At 31.7% G+C, this 20,000-nt stretch overlaps 1 protein-coding gene across 9 annotated transcripts in view; it reads right to left on the bottom strand.

The window, feature by feature from the left end:
* LOC124424362 (cAMP-specific 3',5'-cyclic phosphodiesterase) overlaps positions 1–20,000 on the bottom strand; it is a 335,250-nt gene that overhangs the window by 139,620 nt on the left and 175,630 nt on the right. The window contains exon 1 of one of the 9 annotated variants that reach the window (XM_046963299.1): positions 6,684–6,982. The exons of the other annotated variants lie outside the window; for them this stretch is intronic. Within the exon in view, the coding sequence (XP_046819255.1) occupies positions 6,684–6,772 (89 nt within the window). The 5' untranslated portion in view covers positions 6,773–6,982. Of the gene's footprint in view, positions 1–6,683; positions 6,983–20,000 lie in introns of those variants that run through there. 9 annotated transcript variants of the gene reach the window in all.

The raw sequence follows: 20,000 nt of genomic DNA on the forward strand, positions 1-20,000 counted from the left end.
TCGAAGAGAAGGAAATGAAAGAGGAAATCGAACGAAAGTAAAGAGTGTTCATTCCTCCTCAAACCTTCGAATAGTTTCGTGAATCCTTTTGATAATAAACAGGATACATCAATTATCTAAACAAAAGTTCAAAAACCTTGTAAAAGAACTAAGAAGGAATGATCGATAAGGATGGTTGAGTCAGATTAAGGAATAACGTAAAATCTTCTCAAGGTACACAGAAAATTGATTTATCGATACGATCTAACGTTAGTTTAAAATATAACTTACTTATAAGATTGATTACCCAATATCCCTTTATAGTGAATTAATTCACTCATCTTCTTGACAGGCAAAAACAATCTGACATCCTAGTTCGAAATAGTTTATAACTTCTCTACTTTATCATGCGATTCGTACTATCAACAAGATAAGAGAAAGAGAGAGAGAGAGAGAGAGAGAGAGAGAGAACTATACAGAAACATAGGCTCTCTTTCTAATTCAAGCAACTCTAACTCGGTCGAACAGTTAAGCTTGCTTGTCCGAGTATGAATTTCTAACAACTAATTAAGTAACTCTCAAGTTGAAGGGTGGATTAACTTGCTTCGGATGAACCTGCAAATACCAAACGATGACGACATCGAGAATCACGACATTAAAAGTCTTGGGGAATTGTGGAAAATGTCAACATGAGGATTTTCCGACATAGCATTAAGGAAAAAGAAAAAAAGAAAAATAAAGAGGATGGGTTTAACGACATCCCTTGGATGCGCCACTGTTGCTTTCGCTCATATTAAATCTTCGGGAAAACGTAGGAGAAAAGCTTCGTAATGTAATGAACTAGCCCTGGAAAACGAAAAGGAAAGAAAAAAAAGGAAAAAAAAAAAAACAAAATAAAAAATAAAAACACAAAATCCAGGGAGTAAATCCACTGTCTAGCAATACGTAGAAAAATAATATCAAAATATATTACATCTAAATAAATATTATATTATAGCGAGAGTTTTACTTGAGTTCTACTTACGAGCAGACAATACAATTAGAACAATAAATATATTTCATATGCGAATTCGAATTTATATATCGTATATATATGATATAAACGCTTAACTAGTGTGCAAGAGAAAAAACAAAAAAAAAAATAAAATAAAATAAAATGAAATAAAATAAAATGAAATGAAAAAAAAAAAAACGAAAAAAAAAGAAACAAATTTCCTAAATTAATAACGATAAAGCGAGCTTCTCACTGTTTCAATTAATACAATTTACAATATTGAGTTATAACACATATGTATGTATGTTGGGTCTCGTTGACTTCGCTTGTTGGCGGGACATAGTGCTTTTTCTTAACGTTATCAATTTCAACCAATGCAAATATTATCTTTCGTTTTAGAACACGACATTCCGGCTGTCATTTTAATAAAACTTTCTTGTGATCAATTAGTCCTCAGCGTCTTTTTCTCTCTCTCTTTCCCTCTCTTTCTCTCTCTCTCTCTCTCTCTCTCTCTCTCTCTCTCTCTTTTGTTTTCTTTGTTATCTTTTATTTTGTGAAATTTTAAACACGTCGAAAAAGAAAGAAAGATATTATACTTCTTTATTACACAAAAGAGGCAATAATTTGTCGCAAAAAAAAATTTGTGCCGTATATGAAATCGATGCCATGGATGATACGACGTGAAAAAAATTTTAATGTCGAAGATGAATTTCACGAAGGGGAAAAGAAAAAGAAAAAAGAAAAGAAGAGTTAGGGCCAATTCCAGTTACAATAAAATTTTATTAAAATAATAATGGAAATGTCATTTTTTAAAATAATAGTATGGAAAAATGATGTTTCGTTATATTCGAATAAACAAAATATGGCATACATAGTTATAAACCAATACATTCGCACGTATACATATACATATACATATATATATATATATATATATATATATATATATATACACGTTAGCGTTCATATATAACGATCCAACCGTATTTCATGATAGATATATCCCAGTTGACCGATGTTCGCATCGGAAGCATATAGCTGAAGAGGAGAGTCCCGGTGTGTTGCATCTGACGGTGCATCTAACAATGCAGAACCATTCGAGTGCACGCATGTGCGAAACTCAGAGAGGCGAGAGGATTTAGTTTGGTGTCGCACGTCTATTGTATTTGACTTCTAGCTGAAACAGAGGACTACTACTGCGCTATCCGGAAGGCGACATTCAAAGGATACAACGCAACACGAAATTACTCTCGATCATGAGTATACTTGGGCATACATATCTCCATGTTTCTAAGTTTACCTTTTACTGAAAGGTAAACTTAGAAGTTAACGAGAGAACATCGACGCTTAAATTCATTATTGCTTGGAATATCGAATTAAGGATTCAACTAGAATTCATTAATTTTAAACCCTATTCACTTTAGATTATTAACTTATTAAGATAAAGTAATGATCTAAAAAAAAATATGTTCGTTCGAGTGATTAAAGATAAAAAAAAAAGAAAAGAAAAAAGAAAAAAAAAATAAGAAAAAAGAAAAAGACAAAGGATTTATTATTTTCTCTAATTTATTCATTCCTTTCAAATATTCTAATAGGCATGAGTAAACGATAAAGCGAACCATTTTATCGATTTTATATCTTCTTTCTCTCTCTCTCTCTCTCTCTCTCTCTCTCTCTCTCTCTTTCTCTCTTTCTCCCTCTCTTTCTTTTTCGACTTTAATACATCTTCGTAAAGAAAGAAGAGAAAGAGAAAGGAACACATTTCGATATAAACTTCAAAACTTTATCGTCGTATTCATCTAGAAATGTTATCAGACAGAAGAAATATCTCTTTGGACGTGCTCGTCGACTTTCGGCTTCTTAAGCTCGCAAAATCCTCGTTTTCGTGAAAATCCAAGAGTTTAAAGTAGGCTCAAACTTCTCTCCTCGAGCTTAGTTCTCTTTATCATGAGAGTTAGAAGTACCCATTCGTGAAAAAGGAAAAAAAACGTGATCGTGATAAAGAGAACAAAATCGTAAAAAAAAAGAAAAAAAAAAGAAAGAAAGAAAAAAAAAAGAAAGAAAGAAACCTTCGATTTCGAAATCGACTGAAAATAAGAAAAAAGATACGAAATAAAAACAGAAGAATAAAAATGAATAAATCGTCTTTGAAACATACGTATATGTATACGGTGATTTTTTGAAAAAGACCAAACAATGGAGTAAGAAAAATATATAATTTTGTAGTTGCCATAACTCGTGAATATGAATTTTTATAAAAAAAAAAAAAAAAAAAAAAAAAAAAAAACCAAAAAACGTAGAGTTTAATTTTATGAGGAATTGTCCTGTCCAGTCTTGGAAAATTTACACAACCCAGAAATTTCATATGTTTCTCGAATATATGATAAGACAGAACGTAATAATAGAACGTGTTTGTTCCGCATACACGTAAATACTACATATGATATAACTATGCATATGACCCATGACGCTTATCCACTGGAAGAGAAACAACAATTATTTCCAGGAGACGCGTAACTACGAGAAAATACGTTTATTCTATAGAAGAGCCGAAAGCCCCTTGGATGTTTCTATTAACCGATATATCTGATTTATACCTGACCGTCGTTTTCATCGATCGACGCGATGCACTTTAGAAACATGCGTGAGAGGAAAACTTCACCTTTGTAGAATTCTCAATGGCGGAAACGCATAACCATCTCTTTTCGTACAAAATAATCATAAAAATTCTCGAATGAAGATGGAGAAAACGAAACATGTGTAAATTACAAAAAAAAAAAAGAAAAGAAAAAAAAAGAAAAAGGAGGAAAAAGAAAAATGACAAATTTACGAATATTTTGGCAATAATCGGAGAATATCTGCGTACGCTTTGAGATTGTCTAAGAAAAAGTCAAGTGAAAATACTGACGCTCGTATTGGCAAATTTCCCAAAATGAAAATTTTCATCTAACGATGTAAGGATAACTGCTTAAGATTTTACTTACTTTAAGTGCCTTTCGTAGGCGTTGAAATGTTAAATTGCTCAAACGTTACGAGTCATAACGAATTCCGGATACTTCGAGAGAGATAGAGAGATAGAAAGAGGAAGACACAGAAAGAGAGATAAAAAGAGAGAGAGAGAGAGAGAGAGAGAGAGAGAGAGAGAGAGAGAGGAAGGGAGGCAGAGAAGGGAGAGAAAGATAGAGAGAATGTTACTAAACGAGCGAATTGGAATTTCTGAGGAACAAAATTATCTCGTTGAAACATTCGTGAAAGTTCGGCTTAAATAGCACGTGCTCGAAATAAGTGTGAAAAGTATGCGACACGAGAATAAAACGTTTATGGCAACGAGAATTTTTCATGTTTCTCTTTTTTTTTTAATCTCATAATAATCCGAGGGTATATAAATTAATGAAATGATCGTGACACGTAATAAAAAATTTTTCTTTCGTGACGAAAAAAATGAACGATTTCGTTCTCTCTCTCTCTCTTTCTCTCTCTCTCTCTCTTTCTCTCTCTTTCTTTATCTCTTTCTCTTTTTTCCTTAGAGAATCGCAAATACTTTGGCAATAAGATACTTCTCCCCGTGATCTTTATGCATCGTGAAAAGCATACTTAATTTCTCGAAGAATTTTGAAAACTCGTTAACGAAGAAGTATCTTACGACTTCAACTCTAACGTGCATTGAATTATTAAATTCACATTCGTTAGATAAAGATACAAAATTCTTTGTAATGAACAACACACATCGAATAATATTTAAATTTCCTTTTGATGGTAATTCTCATCGTTGAAAAAAAAATCAACACGCATGATGACATTTACTGCTTTTATCTTTTTTTCGTTCCCTTTCTTTTTCCTTTTTGTTTTTTTCTCATTTATTTCAAAAGCACGAAAACAAAAAAAAAGAAAAATAATAACAATTTCCATGCAGCAATAGAACATTTCGTTTCACTAGATTTCTCGTAATTCGAATTTTGTCAAAGAGCTATCATTGCCATTCGTAGAGCATGACATTTTTTTTCAAATGAAAAAAAAAAACAATTTTGACTGTTATTAACAGACCGAGCAAAGTTACGTCGTATTACGAATGATTGTACGAGGTCACTCGAAGAGTCATAAATTTTTTCTGTTTTTTTTTTTCCCTTTTTTTTCGATTTTATGATCCGTAACGCAAAGTTACGAGAACCGATCGATATTCGTTCTGCTATTCGAGCTCAATTTCATTCTGCATGAAGCGCAAAATGGACTTCTGAAAAGATGATCTCGTTAACGGTATACCAATAATCGATTGGATTTATCGAACAAATCGATCGAAGAGCCAATCAAAATTCAAATCGTTTCGACGATATATTTTCCCGTTGGTACCCGCGTTTAAACGTACGTAATCAATAATTCTTCCGCGTTAATAGTACGAACAATTTAATTAAACTAGGTCAATATTAATAATACTTCTTTTAATCTTAAAATCTCTTCGTATCGTTTTTACTTTTACTCCTACTCATCTCATAATTCATCTTTAATCTCAATGAAATCAAGATCGATCAACGTTCGATTAAAATTATTTATATCTATATATTATATTTCTCTTTTTATTATAACATTGGTAATATTTTCGAATGATCACATATCGCGGATCTCGCTTTTAAAATTATACGTATGTTAAAATGTTTCAAAAAAAAAAAAAAAAAAAAAACAAAAAAAAAAAACAAAAAAAAAAGAAAAAAAAGAAATAAATAAATAAAAATAAATAAAATATTATTCATAGCGCACTAATATTTCTCTCTCTCTCTCTCTCTCTCTCTCTCGCTCTCTCTCTCTCTCTCTCTCGCTCTCTCGTTTTCGCTCTTAATTACACGTCAAAAGTAATTAATTGCACATATTACGCATTCTCATATATGTATATATGTATATATTATATATCGTACAAATTTTCAATTTCCCTTTAACAGGAAAATTCGACGAATAAATTATTTGTCGAACGTCAAATAGATCCTCTTTTATTTAGTCATCATATGATAAACATACGTATTGAATAAAATAATATAAGAAAAGAAGGAGTATATTTTTCTCAGGTCAAAGAGTATCCCTTTCAAATAAATTTCTCTTTAACGGAATAAAGAAAAGGAATTGATTTGTTATTGAATAAGACGTTTATTTATCCATGAGAATTTTCATGCGAACGAGGGTTCGCGTTGCATTGGATTCATGTCAGATGGCACTACTATACAAGGAAGAACGGTCGATAAAGAAGAAATTTATCGACGTACTCGCATCGAATAAAATTTTATCCCGGAAGGCAAATTTCATATCTCGTTTCATTAATATCCCTCTAGTTCGTTATCGCGAATGAAAAAAAAATTTTTTTTTTCTCTTTTTCTAAATAATGAACTATCGAACCGTGATATCATTACGTAAGTATCGTACAAAAATATAACGTAATAAATAAACAAACAAATAAGTAAATAAATAAATAAATAAATAAATAAATTAATTAATTAATTAATTAAATATAAATAAATAAATGAAATAAAATAAAAAAGAAATTGTAAATTTATTTCGCTCTCGTATCGTAGGAATAACATTACGGGGAAACTATATTCCGTGCTCAGGAAAATATTGATTGTTACTTTTATTTTTTTTTTTTATCTCCAGATATTATCTCGTATGAAATATTAAAATTGAATGATGCATCATCGTATCGAGTTACAGCACAGCATTTTGCACTTACCATACTTCGTGACCGACTACGACGGTCCATCCTCGGCGACGTCTCTTATCTTTTCGCCGCAACACTTCCGCGACGCTGAGCCTTTCCATGATTACTTTCTTTATTATTATTATTATTATTATTATTATGAATGGGTTCGATGCGACGACGTTTTTAAATCGCCTTTTCTTTATAACTTTCACTGTCTTCCTCTTTCACGTTCGTTTCGTACATATTTCAAATAACACGATCAAGTTTATTCGGGCAATAATGCGTAACATTAACGACGTCCCCCGTCAAATAAATTTATTCGAAACAAAAAAAAGAAAAAAAAAAGAAAAAAAAAAAAGAAAATAATAAATGAGAAATTATTTTCTAAAATTCACACGCGATCCTTTTATCGTTTATCACATTACTCGTTACTCTTTCTTTTCTTTTCTTTTTTTTCTTCGTACTTTTTTCTTTTTTTTACCGTTGTAACAATTATCCCTTTCTCTTTTCTTTTCTTTTTTTTTTCTTTTCCTCAAGTCACCGACATTTTAAAAAATCTAGCACGAAAATCACTGATCACACTTCTTTAATCAAATTCGTTCAACCTATAAATATTTATCTTTCCCGACATAATCGATCAACGACACGACACATTTTTCCACAGGTTTAACATTTTCCCACGGCAAGATGCTGACTGTCGTAGAAATCGTTTCTCGTTTTACCTTCGTGAAAATAAACTCGTGATTCGAGCAACGACCGACGATCACGACACGACGATTCTCTTAGATCAAAAGGTATAATAACACGTTGTTGAACGTCGACAAGTATAACTTAGTTGACCGATTATTATTATTACCAGCATTGATTAGAAATTTTCGAAATGAAAGGTTCCGAACAAATCCAAGCAACAAAATGAGTCCGATGAGTTAGTGAAAGAGAGAAAGAGAGAGAGAGGAAGAAAAAGAGATAGAAAGAGAGAGAAAAAGAGAGAGAGAGAGAGAGAGAAATAAAACGAATAAAGAGATAAGCATCTGAACATCGCGACGAACCGCACAGGACTGAATGTCGTATTGTATTTATAGAGCAACTCAGATTATTTTAAACGTCGTCGTCGCTTTTCTCACGTATACGTCGTTTCTTTCCCCGTTACTCGCGCGCACATAGAAAACTATCATTTTTTTATTTCTCTCTCTGTCTCTCTCTCTTTCTTTCAGTCAACCCAGATCTATTATCTCGACAAATTTTACTACCCCTTTCTTCTTTCGAATCATCGAAAATGAAAGTTATTTTCTTTCAAGATTCACTCGAGAGACAATATTAACGACGAAACAATTCGATCTACGAGAGACGTTTCTTATCGTTGACAATCGATAGAGAGAGAGAGAGAGAGAGAGAGAAAGAGAGAGAAACGAACAATTCTGATGTTTGATCCTATTTGTTTTTTTTTTGTTTATATTTACATAAAGACAAAGACTATCTTATGAACGTTCGATTTCGTTAAAAGAACACGAATGTCCTGTTACGTACTATTTCAATGATCTTTTCTCTCTCTCTCTCTTTCTCTCTCTCTCTCTTTTTCTTTCTCTCCCTCCTCTTTCCCTCTTTGTACAAGATCTATTATTTCTATTTTAATTTTTATTCCTTTTTCGTTTAACCCGTCAAACAAGGAACATCTATTATTCGTAACTTTTCCAATTAATTATCCGAATGATCATAGAATTTTTGTAATAATAAAATTTAATAGAAAATAACGTAATATGTAAGGCGAATCACGCGACGATCGAACGACGAATTTAGAAAAAAAAAAAAAAATAAAAAATAAAGAAAAATACCACTGAAAGATACCACTGTCGTGGCGTACCTTCGAAAGAATGTTTTTTATATACGTCCATTTTGGCAACCCTCCCCAGTTACATTTTATTAGTCATACGAACGTCAGAGCAGTGAATCTTTCTCTCACATCTTTACGACCAATCACAGAAAAAAGAACAGAAAAATTTAGTACCATTTTTCTATTCATTTGCCACAATAATATCATGAAAAATATTCGATAGAAATTCTTGAATAACAACGAAATTAATAGATTCTTCCTTATTTTGGATTCGTTGGAATTTCTTTGAAAAAACATTATATTATAAATATAAATTAGAACGTGAATTCATCGTCGAATTCATTATCATAAAATTCGACGTATTAATAAATTTCGAAAAAATTTTCTTCTCCATTTGAAATAATTTATCAGATTTAAAGATTCAATAATGATTTATAGATATAATCTTAAACATAATAGATTATATATTATATATGATTTTTTTTCTTTAAATTATTAATTGAAAAATTATATATCTAATAAGCAAAACCGATAAAACTATTTTATCCTTGAGATTCATTCTTTCTAATTTAATGATACAATTTTGAGTTAGAATATTAGAAAGTTTCGCATGGTGTGAGTCGTAAAAGATAAAACTTGGAAGAAAAAGAAAAACAAAAACAAAAAAAAGAAGAACTATCTAGTTATTATCGCAGGAATGCAACCGATACGGAATTAAATTGCAACTTAAAAAGTATTTCTTTCAATAAAACTCTAAATAAGAACAAACTTTTCTATACTTGTCAGAAGTAGTAGGTGCAAGTATAGATAATAAAGACCAGCAAGTATTGATCGAAATTCTTATTTACGATCATTACAATGTAAAAAATATTATTCGATAATATCGATTGTACTGATATCTCTTTACTCGAAGTATAATCAAACTTATGTATATAATATATAAAACGTAAGTTTGAATTTTTTTTTTTTTTTTTTTTTAATCAAAGAAAGCATACTGCTTTTTCTTGTTAACAGTTATAAATAAATTAAAATGAAAAGAAAGAAAGAAAGAAAGAAAGAAAGAAAGAAAGAAAGAAAGAAAGAAAACAGCAATATATTCTTTAGCAAGCACGTGTTGATTGTCGCGAGAATTCGGCATGTTTACAAAATATTTACCAGTCAACTCAACGAATATAGATTAATCTGATGTTCGAAATGAATGCATGCCAAGGTTTCTTATTCAAGTAAAACACGTCCGTATCTATATTTGTTAATACAGAGAAATTCTTACCGATGCCTATTTAAGAAATTAATCATCGTCACGATCAAAATTATTACGAAGATTTGAAGAAAAAAAAAAAGGAAAGAATGTAAAAAGAAAAAAAAAGAATAAAAAAAAATAAAAAAAAATAAAAGGAAAGTATGTGAACTTTAAACTACGTCGTTTCTAACATTCATTGATTCCACAAACTCGAAAGCAATTTGCACGGAGAAATATAAAACAAAACTTGTGCGGGTGAAATTCCATTGGACTCATACAATACTCGTGGAATTGAACTTTTTCAAAACTTTTCTCATTAAAATGACGATTCGGTTCCTTTAGAAGAAAAAAAAAAAAAAAAAAAAAAGGTTCGAAATATCCAAAAATATCATCGCAATCCCAATATTATTCATAAGTGTTAAATTCAGTGAAGAAAATGGCATCCCGAGTATATATATATATATATATATATATATATATATATATATATCCATATTTTTATATTAAACAAGTATTATAAAAAAAGAAATGACGTGAAAAAAAAAAAGAAATAAATAAAAGAAGGAGAAGAAAGAAAAAAAGAGAAAATAAAAAATAACACCGATAATCATCTGAGCGGATAATCATCGAGATTGTTTTTTTTTCTTCTTTCTTTTTTTTTTTTTTTATTTCTCATTGTTATTATTATTATTATTATCATCGTCGTCGTTGTTACGGATTATCTAGAAATAGATTTCACGACGAGCTTAAGGTCGATCGATTATTTATTATAGTCGTGCTAAAGGCGTTTTAGATAGATCTTGGAAGAACTTCGTCTATCCTCGAACGCATATAAAATCGTAGGAGTCGAGTGGCCAATTATAATGTCCGTATTTCGGGAATCAAAATATCCTTCATAGAGGTGGTGGTAATGGTGGTGGTGGTTATGATGATGATGATGATGGTGGTGGTGGTGGTGAAGGTGGTGGTGATGACCAATCAAGGGGAAGGGAAAGACGAAACAGGAATGTCGTATGCCATTAAATTTTTCTAACGCTCGCTTATGTACTTGGCAAACTTTCCATCTTGTATTAACGCGTGATGCAAGATAACTATAATTCAAGAATAATCATAAGCTGTCCAGTCCGGTCGTTTAGTTTTGTAAAATTTCCTAATACCATACCAAAGATTAAATTTATTTTGTAATAAAAATGAAAGGTTACAAACGAATGAACGAACGTTCTAACGATCTAATAAAAATCAACGAATCGATCATAGAAAACAAAATGAAACGAAAATTTGTTAATTTATTTATGTCAAAACGATCGTTATTAAAGTTATCATAGAATCTTTAATATCTTGTACCACCCACCTGTCGGTTCATTAATAACGTTCGTTCAAGGTAGAAAGACGATGATAGAAATCGCTCGAAATCGGTAAATCCACGCCAGTATCTGGGACATAGCCTTGTCACGAAGAAGGAAAGACAGTTATTTTATGGACAACTTATTGTTTCGTTTAGAGAAGACAAATGTTTTGACCCGATTTCATGTTGGGGGTATAAAACCGTACGCAAAAAAAGAAAAAAAAAAAAGAAGAAAAGAAAAGAAAGAAAGAAAGAAAGAAAATGTACGACATTTTCTATCCGCAACTAAAATATCGATTTTGAACGGCGTATGAATACACGTTTCAGTTTTGAAAAATTTTCTTCTTCTTCTTCTTCTTCATCTTCTTCTTCTTCTTCTTCTTCTTCTTCTATATGATATCCAATCGAATATAAAATTTTTCATCGTACGATGAAATAAGTTCGTCGAAGTATCGAAAAAGTTCACCGAACGAATTCTACTTTTTCTACAACGACGAAGAACTCTTCGCGATATTGTAACATCGCGAATCCAACGGTTGAAAAATGAAATTCCATTTTGTATCATATGTCGATAAAGAAGAGAGAGAGAGAGAGAGAGAGAGAGAGCGAGAGATTTACTACCACGCCATCTCTTTTAAGAGATAGAAAACAGCGTCTGACCTGATACAGACCGTGACTACTACAATGATTCCATCCAAAAACCAAAAGAAGGTATCTGTAAGAATTTCAAAGGAAATAAATAATTTAAAATCATTCGAAAGTACAATTCGTTTAAAATTCACTCTAAAGTGTGAAAATTTTCGATCTAATAAAAGTGAAACAAAAAAAAAAAGAAACGAAAATAAAATAAATCCAAATACGAATTACTCTTACATGTCTATCGATATTCTATTATCAATGTAAATTATGGGAGAAATATAAAGAAATTCGAGATAAAAAGAAAGGCTCTTATCTATTGATTTATAGATCTCGTGTACGAGTGGTACAGGATCAAAAGAAGAGGAGATGCATCAATCGACGAGAATAAGAACGACGTAGTACTCGATTGACAACAAAATATTTGGGCGCTGAAAGAGCACAGAGAGAGAAAAAGAGAGAGAGGGAGAGAGAGAGAGAGAGAGAGAGAGAGAGAGAGAGAGAGAGAGAGAGAGAGAGAGAGAGAGAGATGCCGTTAACCTTAACAGCGTCACATCGAAGCTAATTTTGTTTCGAGTGGTGGCGAAAAGGAGTCCCGCTAAATTGAGATCCCCGATAATAAATTATCGTCGACAGGATGAGTCCGTGAATTTATTATGAAAATTTTTACTACCTGTATCCAAATATGAATTTTCAAATTTAGCACCTTTTCTGCATAATTCTTTCTTTTTTTTTTACTTATTTATTTATTTATTTATTTTTTTTTTTTTACTTTATCCTTCTTTCTCTTTCTTTTTCTTTACTTTACGAACAAACTAAGATTTGGATACGAAGTAAAAGTAAAAAAAGAATGAAAGAGGTACGTTAATACGAAGCACTTTAGAATTTCTTGCAAGCAGGCAGACTTTGAAGTGCTAGTCGAGCTTAACAAAAGTCGTTCGATGAAACAAAGTGAAAAAAGAAAAAAAAAAAGAAAAAAAAAGAAAGAAAGAAAGAAAGAAAGAAAAAAATGAAGGGATTGAATTCGTTCCTCTTTTCCCCATTGCGCTTCGTTTTCCTGTGGCTTCGCACGAGTTCATTTCACTTTTGCAAATGAATCACAGTCGAACTGAATTTAATTCGACGACAAGTTTAAATTGGTGACACGTGAAAATAGAAATTCGTTTTGGTACTATCACGAGGGGGGGATTTGATGATAAAATGTAGAACAAAAAAAAAAAATAATAATAACAAAAGAAAAAAAGAAAAAGAAAAAAAATCGTTGAGAAATCATTTTGTAATTTGATTGAATCGAATAATACGATGACATTATCTTTTTTATGAGATTTTTATTAAATTATAATTCTGCATTTTCGAATGAAAAATAAAGGCAACAACGAGAGAGTATATTTCTTTGTATATAAATATATAAATATAAATATATTTATTTATTTTTCCTCATTTTGTTTTCCTTTCGTTATTCATTCATCGTTAATTTGTAATGATATAAAAAGAAAAAAAAAAACTATTAAATAAAAGATACTGTACTCGTCGTATAAAAGAAAGAAGAGAATATCTCAAAGTCAACGAAAAAGTTCATATTTTTCCAGATATAAATCGCCAATGTGATTAATGGTCTCGAAGATCAAAAGGAATTTAAAGAATGTCAAAGGATCACTGAAGAGACTATATGGTTATACGAAAAAGGAGGGTAGATACCATTACATCCTTTCATTTAACAAATAACAGCTTGACAAAGAGAAGAAAATTTTTCAAAACTTACGATCATATATATATTTTATGGAATAAAATATATTATCGAAAATTCATTAAAAGAAATCTAATTAAAAATGAATATTTTACAAATCAAAAGTACGCATTGAAATATTCATAAAGTTTTCTATTACCCATTTCTTTTTCACACAATTTTATTCAACAAATTTTACGGGCTACAACCAAGTAGCCGCAAATAACACATCAACACCAATATCAACAGTTAACGTTGCCAAAAAATATTAAGACATCATTTCTGTTTCCAGTGTTACACATCCTTTATGTAAATTATAACTGCCAGCTAAAGAATGCATTTCTATATTACATATATATATATATATATATATATATATATATAGTGTATATATCTAGTGTATATTATCTTCGGTGCATAATAAAATGTCGACGGAATTACAAGAAAATATGTAAATAAACACACATAAACATACACATATATATATATATATATATATATATATATATATATATATATATATATATATATATATATAAACATGTGCGTCATCTTACCAAGAAGAAATTCTAACACCATACATATAAATATGAGATAGATCAGAGAAAGAGAAAAAGAAAAAAAGAAAGAGAGATAGATAGATAGATAAATAAATAGAGATAGAGATAAAGATAAATAAATAGAGAGAGAGAGAGAGAATGATATCATCTATAGAAGCCTTACAAAATTATTATCTCCGTTTCCCTGCTAGTGTCTATCCACTTAACAATTCCCTCCGGTTATTTTCGATATATATACATACATAAACTATTGTCTTACATTTTCGATATATGCATACATAAACTGTTGTCTTACATTTTCCTATTCTATTCTCTGTCATTAAACAGAAAATAAACAATTGGAAGAAACATGCTAGCAATATTCAAGCCTTCTAAGTATCCTGTTCTTATAATTCCAAGAAAACTATATCATCTAATCCTTCGTTACAGAGTAAGACTTCTTTTAACATTCTCTTATATTATAAGCGAATCAACGAGAAAAAGAAAGAGAGAAAGAGAAAGAAAGAGAGAAAGAGAGAGAGCGAGAGAGAGAGAGAGAAAGAGAGAGAAAGAGAAAGAGAGAGAGAGAGATCTTGTTAAATCTTTCGAAGCAGGTCACGACAAACTTTGCACGTATTTCGTACCTACTATAATAAAAGCTGTGAATTCACTATTACTAGTTTTAGCAACAACATGAGTTTCTTCGAAAAATCACTAACGAAAAAAGTTTTTCTTCCAAATAGATTATTTTGTTTGCACAATGTTACTGTGATCGAATGAAATATCAAATCGATTACTTGTTATACGGAATCTAGGTGTATGTATGTGTGTGTGTGTGTGTGTGTGTGTGTGTGTGTGTGTGTGCGTGTGCGTGCGCGTGTGTTTGATGATATAACAATGAGATACAAAGAGCCGTCCTCGTCGTGAAAGCACGTCCTCGAAATTTCCTCCCAAAATTTGTCGACAAATTTCAAATTCCTGTGTCATTAATTTAACGATTAAAAAGAAAAAAAAGGAGACAGACGGAAAGAGAAAGAGAGAGAGAGAGAAAGAGAGAGAGAAAGAGAGAGAGAGAGAGAGAGAGAGAGAGAGAGAGAGAGAGAATATTCTTCACAGATCTCTTGTAACGGAAAATTTTAATGAGACGTTTCAAGGTCATAAAAGGTATATCACAGCTTTATTTGAAGAGAACTTACCGGCAGTGCCAGTCGTTGATATATTCTCGTCGCGAAAGAGGATTGAAAAAAAAGATCACAAAAAAGAAAAGACAGAGAGAGAGAGAGAGAGAGAGAGAGAAAGAAAATGAACGAAAAAACAAATAAAGAAAAAAGAAAATTAAAAAGTAGAATATTTCGACGAATTTGTTTTTCTTCTTTCTTTCTTTCTTTTTTTCTTTTTTTTCTTTTTTTATCGTGATAATTCGTATACTATGATACGAATATTATTATATGAATATCCATAGTTTTATACGTACATATATACATATTACATGCATACATACATACATATTACATACATACATACAGACATACATACATACATACATACATACATACATACATACATACATACATACATACATACATACATACATACATACATACATACATACATACATACATACATACATACATACATACATACATACATACATACATACATACATACATACATACATACATACATACATACATACATACATACATACATACATACATACATACATACATACATACATACATACATACATACATACATACATACATACATACATACATACATACATGCATGCATACATGCATGCATACATACATACATACATACATACATACATACATACATATATACGCGTGAGAGATGATCAATTCGACGAGTGAATTCCATCATCGGAATTTCAAGCTGGAATCTCAATTCGCTCGCATATTCCTATTAACATAGTGATCGATTAAAAATTATATTCGATAACGTTGTTGTCGCACAAGGCTTCTGGTCGATATATCGATTGGAATCGATTTTATCTAGAAATTATCATATCGACGGTACAACTTCTTCTTTTTTTTTTTTTATTTCCTTGCTTCTTTATTTCTTTATTTCTTTTCTTTTCTTTTCTTAATTTTTTCTTTTTGCTTGTCTTTTTTTTATTTCTTTTCTTTTTTTTTTTTTTATTATACACGAAAAAATGAACGCATTTGGAAAATGATCTATCGTCAAATATGTCCCATTACTTGAAATAGGAAGTCAATCAATCGAGAGTCGAGTTAAGATCGATTAATATCCGGTTTTGTTCAATCCTTTCTAAAAACTTGTACTTTCGACGTAATTTCCAAGAAAATCTGACAAATCAACGTGAGATCTCGTAAGAGAATCAACGGGTCGGAAATCATTACTTCCGATGATTCGATTAACAAGCGGACTTTCTCGCGAGGAAGAAGCACAATAATAATTACCGTTCGAAAGCTCTGACGAACTACGAGGATGGGAACTTAATGAAAAGTTACGAACAGATATTGGAAATTAATTCGTCTACGATTAAATCTCTATTTTCGTCTATGTATATAGTATACGGTGCACACACACATAAACGCAGATACACATAAATACGGATATATATATATATATATATATATATATATATATATACTCAAGTTATAACTTAGAACTTGGATATCTTACATACAATTTCCTTATCCCTTTTATCGTTTTCTCCCTAACATCATTTCACAAAGGGAGACTTTCAGGAGATATCAAACACAATCTCGATCCTATCTGAGGGAAAAAATTCATCTTGGAATTGAAAGTATCTCATTGGATGGAGCTACAATAAAAGAAAGAGAAAAAGAAAGAGAGAGAGAGAGAAACGACCTGTCCATCTTTCTATCTTTTCGAATACAGACAAGGTTAAAAGAGAAAGAAAGAAAAAAAAAGAGAGAGAGAGAGAGAAAGAGAGAAAGAGAAGGAAAAAATAATAACGGATAGGCGATCCTTTACTTCTTTAATTCTCGAGAGAAAAAGGAACATGGATTCATAGAGAATATATATATATATATATATATATATATATATATATATATATATATATATAGACAAGTCTGACAGAAAGCGAGTATGCCAATGTCGAAGATACAACCCGAGGTGGTAAACTTAGTTATTCAAGTGGGCCCCGTGTGTTAAGGGATGTACATTGGAGTGAGTGAGAAAGATGTGGTTAGGTGCTTTCGTTGGAAAGCTCTTCGGAGAATGTTTCAGAACCGTCGGTCGATACTACCGAAGCTCTAGCTTTAGCCATTCGCCATGTATTTTCGTCCAGAACGAAAATTCCCCAAAGCTTTTCGTGATCCTTGTGCTTTCAATGATTTTCATCAAGAAATCGTGATACATTATAAACTGTTGTTTTCACCCTTCATTTTTAATAATACATTAGCGCACGGATCGTTTGAATATTTTTTTTATTTTCTTTTATTTGTCTTTTGTTTTTCTTTTATTTTTTTTCTTTTTTTTTTTAATCTTTCTTTTTCTTCCCATTGCTTTATCTATCCTTTTTGAAACTTCACGAAATTTCTTCTCTCTCTCTCTCTCTCTCTCTCTCTCTTTCTCTATCTATCTATCTATCTATCTATCTATCTATCTATATCTTTATCTCTTTCTCTCTCAATTAATTTATAAGTTTTAGTTAATACAGAGAAAATAGCAATGAAATAGCTACGAATTCGTAATAAAGATACGATTTCTCTCTCTCTCTCTCTCTCTCTCTCTCTCTCTCTCTCTCTCTCTCTCGTATTTCTCTTGCACTAAGATAAAGAGGTAATAAAGAGTAATTCGCAAAATTTCATACTTACGTAGCGCTTTAACGCTAAAACAACAAACTTATTAGAGACTTTAGAAATTAAATTACCATTGGAAGCTGACCTTGAATTCTTTCATTCATCACAGCCAAAGAGAACTAGAAAAAGTGTGTGAGAGGGAAAGAGAGGTCCTCCTGTTGACAGACACTTTTGAAACGCTTGCTGGCCGACCTATATTGCATACATACATCTTCTCTTCTCGGTACGGGGATGACTTCTTGCGAGCTATGCACCTAAAATGCTACTTCCTTCTCTTTTGAGGTAAGTCATGTATTAAAATTGCATTGAGCATGCGCGTTAAATAACTTGAGAAATAATCCTTCTTCCTCGTAAATCATCTCTAAGAGGTCCTTCAACCTTTCTCTCTTTTCCTCTTTTTCTTTTTTTCTTTCTTCTTTTTCTCTCTGTTTCTTTTCCTTTTGGTTTCTTTTTTCTTTTTTCTTGGCTTTGTCATTTCCCTCTGCCCCCGTCCCGCCCCCTCCCCACTCCCCACCTTTCTGTCTCTCACCCTTTTTTTCTTCTTCTATTAGACAGAAGGAACAAACGAGAAAAGTTTGAAAAAAAAAATTGTCGAAACTCAATTACCAAGTACGATCATCATTGTCGTGGAAAAATCGCTCGAGCGAGCACGGAATTCATTTTCACCCTCTCGGGCTCTGCCAAGATTATTATTAAATCCGGAAACATAAACGTTCCACGCGCGGCGGCTGCGGCGGCGTACGTTTCGTCTCTGGTTTTAAGCGAAACGCGTCGAATGTGTCTGTCTAATTATAAAGCGACGAAAATTTCGTTTCCGCGTTTGGACGTCCTTGATGTTGGAAAAAAGTGACCAAGGACTCGACAATAAAGACGAGAGGACGTATCCCTTTGGCCAGAGTATGAGAGTATATTTCCTCGTTCTTTCATCTTTCTTTCGTTTCTTTTCTTTTCTTTTCTTTTCTCTTCTCTTCTTTTCTTTTCTTTTTTTTTTTGCTTTATTCACGATAGGATAATCATATCTTTAACTTGTCCTCGGAAAAGATTATCCATCTATCTACTTATCTATCTATCTCTTTTTCATATCTCGAACGAACTTATTTATCTTCTCGAATAACGCGAGGCAACAAGACCAAAGTTCACTCTAATAATTTTCTTCTGTATACTTATCAAGAATTGCAAGATCGCGTGCAGCAATTCGCATCCAAGAGTTCTACGTTCTGAGGAAAGCACGACCGTGAGAGTTTTGCTTTACTAGGTCAAGTTCCTCAGTCCGTGTCTCTCTCTCTCTCTCTCTCTCTCTCTCTCTCTCTCTCTCTCTCTCTCTCTCTCTCTCTTTATCGATCAATCTATCTTACCCTTTCTCGTAGTTCGAATAATTCAAGCTCGTGAACGAAAAGACAAATGATAAAGGGGAAAAGAAAAAAGAAAAAAAAAAGAAAAGAAAAAATAAAGGATATAAGAAAATGGAATAACGAAAAGGAGGTTGGCTTAAGTCTCTCTCTCTCTCTCTCTCTCTCTCTCTCTCTCTCTCTCTCTCTCCATTTCTCTCTCTCTCTCTTATATCCTATATAAACGTGACGAGCACGCCCATACGTTTCCAAATAAAGAGTCGATTATGAATCGAGGATGGATTGTTATCTTGTATAGACGCATCGAGAAAAGAAGAATCGATATTAATCAAAAGCAACTAGCCAATCTCGTTGATAGTTGTTACCTTACCACGAAGACATTCTTGTTCTAGGCGCGGCGATCAACGTCGAATAATGTATTATCGATAAAACTACAACAACTGGATAGCTTCGATACGATATATATACGATTTACGTATGCTTTATACATGAATGAGGATAAATAGAATCTCGGTTTATGTTCGACGTTTTGTGATTGACAAACAATGTAAATTTTTAGATAGACACAAAACGCTACACAAATATATACACACACACACTTTCTCTCTTTATCTCTTATGTTTTCTCTCGAAGCGATATTTCTCTCGCATATCCATACGTGTAACTATGTTTGACAATTCGAATCCACACAAAACGTAACGAAAACTATCATTATATTGAGTACGAGACTAGATAGATCGTTTTAAATTGAGAATTGACGTATTTCGACTTTGCTATGTGTGGAAAAATGAAACGAAACGAAACGTAACGAAACGCGTGATAAAATAGAGGCATCGTTATTTTTCGATTAAAGGGGAGAA

The sequence above is a fragment of the Vespa crabro genome, chromosome 5 (assembly GCF_910589235.1).
Source record: "Vespa crabro chromosome 5, iyVesCrab1.2, whole genome shotgun sequence".
In the NCBI taxonomy this organism is placed as follows: Eukaryota; Metazoa; Arthropoda; class Insecta; order Hymenoptera; family Vespidae; genus Vespa; species Vespa crabro.